Source organism: Salmo salar, chromosome 10 (genome assembly GCF_965601325.2).
Source record: "Salmo salar chromosome 10, fSalSal1, whole genome shotgun sequence".
NCBI lineage: Eukaryota > Metazoa > Chordata > Actinopteri > Salmoniformes > Salmonidae > Salmo > Salmo salar.
The window spans coordinates 104,913,227-104,925,312 of record NC_138300.1 but is presented as its reverse complement, the minus strand read 5'-3'; the positions used below and the strand labels follow the sequence as shown (position 1 = coordinate 104,925,312).

General features: G+C 43.3%; 2 protein-coding genes across 2 annotated transcripts in view; both read right to left on the bottom strand.

Annotated features, from left to right (window-relative positions):
- Positions 1-1,876: 1,876 nt before the first annotated feature.
- LOC145858641 (uncharacterized) lies at positions 1,877-4,922 on the bottom strand. The gene is made up of 2 exons (XM_082957313.1): positions 4,772-4,922; positions 1,877-3,110 (listed from the first exon to the last, which is right to left on the bottom strand). The coding sequence occupies exons 1-2, from the start codon at positions 4,919-4,921 to the stop codon at positions 2,481-2,483; spliced, it is 780 nt and encodes a 259-aa protein (XP_082813439.1). The 5' UTR covers position 4,922; the 3' UTR covers positions 1,877-2,480.
- Positions 4,923-10,425: 5,503 nt separating this feature from the next.
- LOC106561400 (neural-cadherin) overlaps positions 10,426-12,086 on the bottom strand; it is a 103,295-nt gene continuing 101,634 nt past the window's right edge. The window contains exon 31 of the mRNA XM_082956631.1: positions 10,426-10,714. Within this exon, the coding sequence (XP_082812757.1) occupies positions 10,426-10,714 (289 nt within the window). The remainder of the gene's footprint in view (positions 10,715-12,086) is intronic.

Sequence of the window (12,086 nt, the reverse complement as noted above, 5' to 3'; positions counted from 1 at the left end):
GGGGGCACACCGTCTGTGGGAGTGACGATTGACTGACTGGCTGGGGCTAGGACTCTGGCTCTGTCACTCCTCATTCCCACAATCTACAGCTTTCACATCAAGCAGCCGCCCCCATACCCTACCTCCCAACTCTCCTTCTCGTACATCTCTCTCTTCTCCCTATCCATTCTTCACTGAGATCTCATTAGCTTGATAGTTTTGCTGCATCACTTGAGAGAGCAAGATATTGCCCCTTTCTGATGGATCAATTGAACTGTTTTAAGAGACATCCTGGCATGCATCTAGAGGACTACAGTATGGAACAATTGGTGTTGACATAAACATTTTGAATGAAACAATTTGGATCTGATAAGATGGCTTTAAAATAAAAAATATGCTTTTGTGTAGCCATTTCTTTCTGTACATGCATCATTTACACATTTCGGGAAACATGTATTTTGTTCCTGTTCCAGGCTCTTTCCTGACCCAGCTGTCTAGTTTATGGACTAGCACTGCCCTGTAGTGTTCAATTGGAGAACTACATGTATGGAAGAAATACATCTGGAGGAAATGCAATTCTAGGAAGTTACCACTAGATGGGGTTGTGGTAATAGGTATATTCAAGACTGAGCTCGAGACAGAAGACTGCTTGGTACAGAAATACAGGTTCCAAACTGTCGAAGTAGCAAGGCTTATGTTACAAACAGCTACATAAGTCTTGGGAGGAAGGCCCCAAAAATTGGGAGGAAAACCAAAATTAGGTCCAAAAGGCTCCTTAACAGCTTCTACCCCCAAGCCATAAGACTGCTGAACAATTAATCAAGTGGCCACCTGGACTATTTGCATTGACCCACTAAAGACTTTGTTTTTACTCTGCTGCTACTCGGTTTATTATCTATGCATAGTCACTTTACCCCTACCTACATGGGCAAATTACCTCGACTAACCTGCACCCCCGCACATTGACTCGCTACCATATAGCCTCTTTATTTTTATTTTATTGTTTCATTTTAAATCTTTTTCTTACTTTAGTTTATTTAGTAAATATTTTCTGAAAACTGCATTGTTGGTTAAGGGCTTGTAAGTAAGCATTTCACGGTAACGTCTACACCTGTTGTATTCGGGGCATGTGAAAAATACAATTTGATTTGATTTGATGTTTGAACTTGAAGATGCTATTTATATTTGTCTGGCTCCAAGACTTATGGGTTTATACATGTTTCAACACAAGGCCATTATGTGTGACATCACTGACATGGATAAGCACGTGTTACATGTCTAGACGGCACATGTAAGGGCTTGGTACGTTCTAGTAGCTCCAATTTCACTGCCATTTAACTGAAGTCACACAGTGCAATTAAGTATTGAAGAGGTCAGTCAGAGGGAGCTACATACTCTTTAAGTACATGTCAGAGAACTCCAAAAGGGTCAGTAAGGTTTGGGTACAGGATATGAATGATTCATTCTGGAGCAGGAATGAACTGATCGTCTTCACCATCCTCATCATTATCATATTTAAATGTACTGTAGCCTGTTGCTAACTGCTAGAGACACACGTTGGACATTGGAGTCATTTTAAAACCTTTGGAGCACAACGTTGAAGCAACGTTGTGTGGTGGATGTGTGTTTTCTTGTTTCTTACATTGTCCATCTTGAGTTGGATGCTATGCTACCTTTTTGTAGCATTTTTTGTACAACTTTTTCAACTGAATTTCAGAGTTCTAACCAGGTCAACAGCACCTGTGTGCACATGGTTGATGAGGAGCTTGAGAGACAATACTCAGGGGAGTGAAGTAGTCAGAGTCAGGATATTGGTACATACTGGTCCTGGTTCTCAACCCACACACTTTCCAGTCTAGACAAGTGGGTTTTAATTGCATATAATATTTAGGTGCTATTATGAATCAGTAAATAAGAGGTAGTGCATTGACATACTTAACTTGCTGAGGAATAGAGGCATGCATTTACCCAACATAGCTTTTGATAAAGAAAATGGGTTGGTAAAAATCTGAAACAAAAAATGCATCACAAAAATGAACCTCAAAGATAGCAATGGCTTATTATCACAGACATCAATTTGTAAATGTTTTTCTGATTTCTTTATCAAAGATTTTCATTTATTTAAAAGGCGTTAAATCAAAACAAAACAAACAAAATATTATTTTTTCTCACAGAAATTATATTACGTTAATTATCAACAACAAAAAAGGAACCCTATTTATAATCTAGATGACTTTTGCCTTCTTTTACATATGTTTTTGTGGGGTATAGACAGGGCATTGCCAAGAAAATGGTGCTGCTTTTCCAGATTGGTTGTAAAATATGTCACATCAAAGATGTATCACATTTTTGCCACAATCCACCCATAGAATACTTTACAAAGGGATTACAAATCAGAAATGTACATTTCTTAAATATTTGTTCTCATTTGTTTTTTTCCCAACGCCATCTTTGGATCAATCGATTAAAAAATGTCACAACTCCAGTCTCATGCTCTCTTCTCACAGTTGGGCCGCCCCCTCCCTCTCCTTCACTTTGTCCTTCTGTCCCTCTGTGCTCTTGGTGGCAGCAGAGTCTACAGCAGTGTCCACTCTGAGCTCACTGACTACAGCTCGCAGGGCTTTGAGCCTGTCCAGCCGTGGGCTCTGGGCTCTCTGACGCTCCAGGCTCTCCTGACTCCCCTGAACCCTAACCTCTGACCCCTGACCTCCAGCACTGAGGGAGCTAAGTGAGCGCACGGCTAGACCACCATGCTGCCCCCTATTGGACAGGAGACGCGGTGAGGTCATGTAGCCAGGGTTGTCCCCCAGGGGATGGTCCGTGTCCCTTATGACCTCACACAGGTAGCGGGCCAGGTCCTGACTGGAGAAGGAAAGGGACTTATGGGATCGTCGCATGGTGAGGGGAGAGGGTAGGGTAGCCGACCCGGACGGAGGGTGGGCCAGGCGCAGGGCGATTGCCGTGCTGCCGTTTTTGGGTCCGTTTGATCCTTTTGGTTTGGTCCCATTCTTGGTGTCCGGTGGCTTGGTCGTCTGAGGGTAGGAGATTATGCATTGTGGGTAGCTGTATCTCAGTGACTGGGCTGGGCTGGGCTGCAGAGACCTCTGTAACTCCACCATGTTGAAGACATTCTGGAGGGAGGGAGAGAGAGATACAGAGACACAGAGAGATACAGAGACACACAGGAGAGAGTGAGATACGGAGACACACAGAGAGATACAGAGACACAGAGACACACAGGAGAGGGAGAGATACAGAGACACACAGAGAGAGAGAGAGAGAGAGACAGAGACACACAGAGAGAGAGAGATACAGAGAAACACAGAGAGATACAGTGACACACAGAGAGAGAGAGAGATACAGAGACACATAGAGAGAGATACAGAGACACAGAGAGAGATACAGAGACACACAGAGAGAGAGAGAGATACAGAGACACAGAGAGAGATACAGAGACACACAGAGAGAAAGAGATACAGAGAGAGAGCGATACAGAGACACAGAGAGAGAGAGAGAGAGAGATACAGAGACAGAGAGAGAAAGAGAGAGAGCGAGAGACAGAGAGGGAGACAAACACAGAGAGAGAGGGAGGGAGACGGATAGAGAGAGAGGGGGAGGGAGACAGAAACACACAGAGAGAGAGGGAGAGAGAGAGAGAGAGAGAGAGGGAGTGCGAGAGATGAAGAAGATGAGATAGTTGATTAGAGATGAGCTGTTTATAAAGACCAATAGACTAATAGAAAACACTCAACAGCAGGACATGCATTTATAATCATATTTGTCTATGAAAAATGCCAGTCTGCGATGCTTTTTATTTCTACCTAAGAAAAAGACATGCGGCCCAAGTGCCAACGTTGGCAGCAACAGCCCCATTAATTGGCCAAACGTGTAATTAATTGTCTGATTGCAGTGGGTAAAAGTGCTTTTACCAGCGCAATTAAACAAATACAGGCATTAAGGACTAATGGCATCTACCGTAGAGATAAATTCGAGAACTCATCTTTGTATCGGTGCTATTTATAGCGCCTGTGACAGCATGGGAAGCGCCATTGAGGCTATCTCCATTTTGAAGTAGTCCATTTTATTCTTCACGATTGGCTGATCCCTTCTGATGAACCGGTTGGACATGTCTCCAACAGCGTCACCAGGAGGGATCAGCCAGTGAAGTTGGAAGTCCGACACAGTTGACTAGATTAAAATAGTGGGAGCCCTCAAACGAGCTGCACATGCTAATACAGTCTTTTGGCCGCTATCATTCTCTAGAGTATCTACTAACATCATTTCTCCTAATTGACTCTCCTTGGATCATTAGTTTGGTGTTCATTTCCAAGCATCTTCCAACACCAGTCCTCCCCGAGCTGTGCTACCAAACTAACACTCACTATGTAAACTGTGAACATCTTCCCATGCTTCCTTGGTTTGTAATGTTTATGTATGATTTGTATCGTTTCTCCTGTGTGAGTTGTTGCACAGGTGTGTGTCTGATGCATAGCTGTAGCTTCGATACTAATTGCCCTAAGGGAATCAATCAAATTGGATTCTACTCTACTGTATTGTAGTGGTCTTATGAGCCCTACTATTGACTCATACGACCACTACATTGACTTATAAGATATTGGTAGTTGTGCTGTGTTGAAGGATAGACTGTTCCTCTACTGTCCGTGTCCTGTCTAAATAGCAGTAGCTGTATCAAACTGTTTAAACCGATCCCATCCTTTTTGTTCTACACAAGTGCCTATGGGGGCAACCAGGGACTCTGGCTTGATTTGGGATTCAGTGTCTCTATCTATACCTGGTCATGCTCCCCTCCGCCCTCCTCATCATAGTTGAGCACGTTCTCTCGGATGTCCTCCCATTCTCCGTGGTGTGCTGATACGTGGTAGACGCTCTCCTTCAGGCCCTTGTGTCTCCTCCAGCAGGAGTAGAGGAACAGGCCAAGCATCAGCACTGGGAGGGGGGGGGGGGGGGTCGCCATAGAGCAAGTTAGGACAGGGACAGGGGTAGACGTCTTCACAAAATGTTCTATCAATTAAAAACACTAGAAATAAATCTGTGTCCCAGACAGTCAGCAACGATTGTAATGAAGAAGTTAAAATGGACTGTGAAGATGAATGGGGGAGAGGGGTGTGGTACCCGATAAGCACATTTTGTGCCTCACTTCTTAGGGCACAACATGTCAGATAGATGAGCCAACAACACAAAATTGACACTTTACACCCAGATATGAGATGCACAATAACTCTCAATACCAGCCTTTCTTTGTAAAAAAGCAGTCATTGAGAATGGGCAGGGTTTGTTGTCTTTCCATGACATTGCTAATCTGCACTTATCCAATCCCGTGAAACAAAGTACTAGAGATGCATTCTTCTGTTGTGGTTTCTATCCTATCAAAGATGACGCCCCTTAAAACCCTCAACCCTGTTCACAGAACCTACACTCCCTGGAATGTTGTGAGAGCGTTGTAGGAATGCTGCTGAAGCACTGACATCAATCACATCTATTGTGTGTTGAAATATACAGTATGCTGCACTGACCTTTAAAGTTAATTAATCTCAACCAATATTTCTTCTCCTGTCTGCCATCCCTCTTTGTCTCCCGCTTCATTTCTCATTTCTTTATCTCTCTCATTCTCTCGCTCATTCTTGTTTGACTCTCTGTGTTTCTTTCCGCTCTCCTTGTCTCTTCTGACTCCGTACTGCTTTAATCTCTCACACTAAAAGGTGATGCACCAGAACTGGCATCTTTTCTATTGTGCTTTGCTTGTGCAGTAGGTTTGGAAGCATCCGTTCATCAATTTAATAATTGAGGATTCTTTGATAAAGTGCATTGCAGTAATCACATTAGACTGAAGTAATGGTTTACTGAACCCATATCACACTCATCAAGGTCACTCAACTGAATATGTTTTCAAATCCAGAGAAAGGCTCACTGTAAAAAGGTAAGCGGGAGACAAAGCTCAGCTAAGCTTACCCAGGCCTGCTCAGTGTGTGCTGGAGGTATATGTACTGTAGAGTTCTATTGATCAGCTAACATTGCTCCATCCCCTCCACTGTGCTGTACAGATCCAGAGAAACACGCTGAGGAATCCAGATGAGCTACGATCGCAGCAGTACTCAGACCTCCCCCTCCACCACAGTATTACCAGCAGTACTCAGACCTCCCCCTCAACCACAGTATTACCAGCAGTACTCAGACCTCCCCCTCAGCCACAGTATTACCAGCAGTACTCAGACCTCCCCCTCCACCACAGTATTACCAGCAGTACTCAGACCTCCCCCTCAACCACAGTATTACCAGCAGTACTCAGACCTCCCCCTCAGCCACAGTATTACCAGCAGTACTCAGACCTCCCCCTCAGCCACAGTATTACCAGCAGTACTCAGACCTCCCCCTCAGCCACAGTATTACCAGCAGTACTCAGACCTACCCCTCAGCCACAGTATTACCAGCAGTACTCAGACATCCCCCTCAATCACAGTATTACCAGCAGTACTCAGACCTCCCCCTCAGCCACAGTATTACCAGCAGTACTCAGACCTCCCCCTCAATCACAGTATTACCAGCAGTACTCAGACCACCCCCTCAGCCACAGTATTACCAGCAGTACTCAGACCTCCCCCTCAATCACAGTATTACCAGCAGTACTCAGACATCCCCCTCAATCACAGTATTACCAGCAGTACTCAGACATCCCCCTCAATCACAGTATTACCAGCAGTACTCAGACCTCCCCTCAAGCACAGTATTACCAGCAGTACTCAGACATCCCCCTCAATCACAGTATTACCAGCAGTACTCAGACCTCCCCCTCAACCACAGTATTACCAGCAGTAATCAGACCTCCCCCTCAGCCACAGTATTACCAGCAGTACTCAGACCTCCCCCTCAATCACAGTATTACCAGCAGTACTCAGACCTCCCCCTCAGCCACAGTATTACCAGCAGTACTCAGACATCCCTCTCAATCACAGTATTACCAGCAGTACTCAGACATCCCCCTCAATCACAGTATTACCAGCAGTACTCAGACCTCCCCCTCAATCACAGTATTACCAGCAGTACTCAGACCTCCCCCTCAAGCACAGTATTATACTCAGACATCCCCCTCAATCACAGTATTACCAGCAGTACTCAGACATCCCCCTCAATCACAGTATTACCAGCAGTACTCAGACATCCCCCTCAATCACAGTATTACCAGCTCCACACCTTTATGTGTCAATCAGTCAACACACCCATCAGTGGGGCTTTACCACACACACAGAGAAATGGACGCACACACACGCGCCAAGCCATTGACAATGAAGAACACACATGTGCATACGCACACACCAACAGACTCCGATGAAAACGCACACAGACACACACAGAGATGTGCAGTGGTCGTGTTGTGATATTTTCAAATATATCAATATAACTCAGGCTGGAGACCTTACACAGCTCCTATCCATCAATCCACATGCTGCTGCTTTGAGGTTATCCACCAACCATGGTGGTCTTGGGATGTTCGGTTGAATGTTTACAGTAACATGAAGGGTATGACACGGATGAATCAGTATGATGTACACATCAAACATTCATGCATGTGTCAGAAACTCAATGATATACAACATAGAAAATGGAGAGAAAATATACATTGCAAGGAGAAAAGAAGGACATAAATTGGAGACAGATGAGAGAAGAGAAATGGTGTGAGAAGGCTTTATTAGGAAAAGTATGTTCTAATACAGAAATACAGGCACTTTTACGACTATTTACATCCATTTCCATTCTATGTGGAAAGGCAATTGAATATTTTCTTCTTCATTGAATATCAAATCCAACAACACAACAGTAAAAATGTAAATGTGATGGACAATAAAGCTTTTAAATTTTGAATTTCAAACCCATTTAACAGGCTTAATGAAGCATACTTATATTGCCCAAATGTGCCCGTCTCTGGTTCTGTCTGTAGCAAAAGTTGAACTCGGCAATCAGCCAGTCTGATGGGTTATGTCAATCTGAATTATGGATGATCACTTTTAATGGAGTTTGAGGCAGAGAAGCAGAGACAGAGAGTTCCAGTTTAATTTAGCAGCGTGACTTCACCCCGCCTTAGTGTGTGTTGTGTGTAATGTGTGTGCGTCTTGTCCCGGTGTCGCAGTCTGTCTGGGCCTATGAGGCGTGTTTGTCACTTGCAGGCACACGAACACATGCGCACACAAACACACGCGCATGCATGCACACAGACACAACTCTGTCATCTCCACCAAGCCTTGTCTGATGCTGACTCATTCTCTCAGTTATGACGTAAAGGGAGGAAGATGAGGTGGTCGCCATGACAACAACTTTAACAGTTCATGAAAGGACCTTCAACCGTGTTATCCTGTTAAAGACGGCCCTAGTCTAAGAACTGTAGCCTGAGTCTTGTAAGAGACAGACAAGTGTTGCTAGCTACTGTACTGTATTTCCTGTTACAGAGACGGTTGGAGAAAAGTTCATATAAACTCTTGGCGACCTCTCATTTGATATATATTGAGGAAATAGACTAATTCATCTGGAGGTCAAAAGTTTGAGTGCAGCTTATAAATGCCAGGAACTAAAGTAACTGTAGCAACTAGGTACCTTACATGACGGCATCAGGCAGTTTAATTTACACATTCAACACATGAATGTTCATAAATGATGCCAAGGCCTCAGTTTGTTATCTTTGTATTCATTATATCAAATACTGAAGTATCGTTTTATCGGTTTCTCTCAGGGAGCCAGCGTGTCAAAATAACTGATGTTGCAATTCACCAGCCAAATGCCCCAGGAAGGTGTTGGGTTGTTGAGTCAGTTATAGAGCTAGTAGAGACAGTGTATTGAATCGTCAGACCATTTTATAACCCTGTTTGTGACAGAGAGCCTCATAAACTGTATAGTAGTAGCTCCATGGAGAGAGAGCCCTCTGCACTGGACACAACAACACAGCTTACTACGTGTCAGAAACAAATGGGTTGTTCCATGAAATGAGTGTCTTTTGCGCCCCTTTAATATATTAAACAGAAATTGTGCACAAATATTTAATTTTATAGCCTGTTATATTAAATGAAATGCCCTTTAATATAGACTACATAAATAATTAAATCAATCAGATTTTTTATGAGTAAAGGCTTGCTAAAGATCCCTTCATCAACCCTGCTTCACCATCATTGTAAAGCCCAAGTTATTTTGTTGCTTTGACAAAGTAATTTATGGAGATTATTATTTATTTAATGTGATTAGTGATTCATTTACGTCTCTCCCTCATTTTTTGGGTCGGCCATGTTATGTGAACTGAATTATTTTTTTATATATATGGTAAAACTAATACTTTGAATATTTATTTCAAAAGAAACATTGAACATCTTAATAGTTCAAATCATATTGTAAAAGCAGGTGAGCTGGTTCTACTCTTTTTGGCCATTTTCTGGTGTTTTTTGGTGAAAAACTGAGCTGGTCAGGCATAACACCTCAACCCTGTTGCCCATGTATAGACAGGCTAGAAATGTTTTAATAACAATGTCATTTTTTTTGTGAAGCTTGCATTCAATTGCCACTCCCTCTTGCACATAAGTTTCCATTCTGCCTGTCACAAGGGGATTTATGGTTGATTTACAAAGAAATCGTCAACACTGTTTCTTTATTTGGCACTCTTGAGATTGGGGAAAGGTGTTTTTTTTAGGAAGAAAGAACATGTGCTCTTTGTAGCAGAATGTTGAAATTGGGTGAAATCAGAGTTTTTGTTTGACCAAGTTACACTTCTCAAAAGGCACTGAATTGGTGGAATGCGCCAGACATGGACACATTTAGGTTAAAGGAAGAATGGAGAAGAAAGTAATTGACAAAGAAATACGGAGGGAGAGATAAAAACAGACATGACAGAACTGGAATGACAAACAGACGAGATAAAACAAGTCGGACAGATAAAAAGGTAAGACAAAGGAGGATGACAAATAAAAGTCTGAATTTACATCACAATCATCAGGAAAGACAAAATAGATGTGAGGAGGGGATGACTGAGGGGCCCCCAAACCTTTTGAACTGTGACCCAGTGAAAGCTTTCAGAGTTTTTTTTTTGTGGCTCACAGAGTCGACAAAATCAATGTTTCTAGCCAGGACCTTTGCAGCCACACTGACTGAACCCACTCACAGACCCTGAGGCCCAAACTAACAAAACACTTGGGGCTCAATACCATCGAACCCACATTCCTGTGCAGTATCTCTTTTTCCCAAGGCCAAATAAAATCACAGATGATTTAGGTACTGCAAGAACCTATTACCAGATCTAGAAAACTGTGTACCCAGTTTATAAATAAAGACACTGCATAACCGTTAATATGGTGTGTTCCGTTAAATTCCAGCCTTGAGAACAACCAAAACCAGATTAAATCAGATTGAACTAGAAGAAACCAGATGAGAGAGTGAGGATGAAAGACGGTATGATCACCACAGGTAGTAGATGATATAGTCCATATAGCTACCTAGGAAGGCCAGGACACAGATACTGATGGCAAACGCAGAGCTGAGGCTCAGCGTGTTGTTGTCGTCGTTGTGGTACAGTGCCAGAGAGACCTCACAGTGGCGCCCGCGATAGCCCTCCGAGCAGTGACACGAGTACTTGGAGGGGGAGTGGGCCACACAGGTGCCATGGCGACAGGGCCTGCTGGCGCACAGCGTGTAGACGCAGACCTTGCCCGAGGCATTCTTCTTCATCATGTGACCAGGGGGGCACCTGTGGAGATGCAAATGATGAAGAGGTTGTGGTGAGTGATTAGGCTACCGCACCAGGGATTCATTGGATAATAATGACCATTGTTGTCTTTGGAGGAAAAAGGGGGAGGCTTGCAAGCCGAAGAACACCATCCGAACCGTGAAGCACGGGGGTGGCAGCATCATGTTGTGGGGTTGCTTTGCTGTAGGAGGGACTAGCGCACTTCACAAAATAGATGGCATCCTGAGGACGGAAAATTATGTGGATATATTGAAGCAACATCTCAAGACATCAGTCAGGAAGTTAAAGCTTGGTCGCAAATGGGTCTTCCAAATGGACAATGATCCCAATCATACTTCCAAAGTTGTGGCAAAATGGCTTAAGGACAACAAAGTCAAGGTATTGGAGTGGCCATCACAAAGCCCTGACCTCAATCCTATAGAAAATGTGTGGGCTAAACTGAAAAAGCGTGTGCGAGCAAGGAGGCCTACAAACCTGACTCAGTTACACCAGCTCTGTCAAGAGGAATGGGCCAAATTTCACCCAACTTATTGTGGTAAGCTTGTGGAAGACTACCCAAAACGTTTGACCAAAGTTAAACAATTTAAAGGTAATGCTACCAAATACTAATTGAGTGTATGTTAACTTCTGACCCACTGGGAATGTGATGAAAGAAATAAAAGCTGAAATAAATCATTCCCTCTACTATTATTCTGACATTTCACATTCTTAAAATAAAGTGGTGATCCTAACTGACCTAAGACAGGGAATTTTTACTAGGATTAAATGTCAGAATTGTGGAAAACTGAGTTTAAATGTATTTGGCTAAGGTGTATGTAAACTTCCGACTTCAACTGTATGTATTATTGTAATAAATTAGGACAAGATATACAATTACAGGAAAATAACCTGTCCTTTTATCATTATTTTTGGAAAATTATTTGAAATCTGCAAAGCACTCTCAGTAACAGTAGCCTTGTTGTTCCATGTCCTCATTTCTGTCAGTATATTTCCGCCGCTCCTGAAGATGGTCTCTCCAAGCTTAGTGCCCTGTGTGGACATCCCATAGTGATGAAAGGCTTTTCAGTAGTTCCACATGCTCTGATCCCAGCCAGTACGACAGGAAACACTGGAGTCCTGGGGTGTTTAAAGACACTGCTGCCGAAACACTCCCTGTCACTATGATTAGAACATGGCTTTATTCAGCTCAGGTTGACACACGGCTAGGATTCTCAAAAGAGCTAGAGAGAATGAGAGAGAAAGAGAAGAGAGAAAGACAAAAGAAGAGTGTCCCTGTCTGACCTGGCCAGGGTTGTAATGGTCAGGACAGGTCAAAACTGGTCATGCTATAGACTACTAAGCCTTGTCCAGTTGTTTGGCTGCTACATATCTA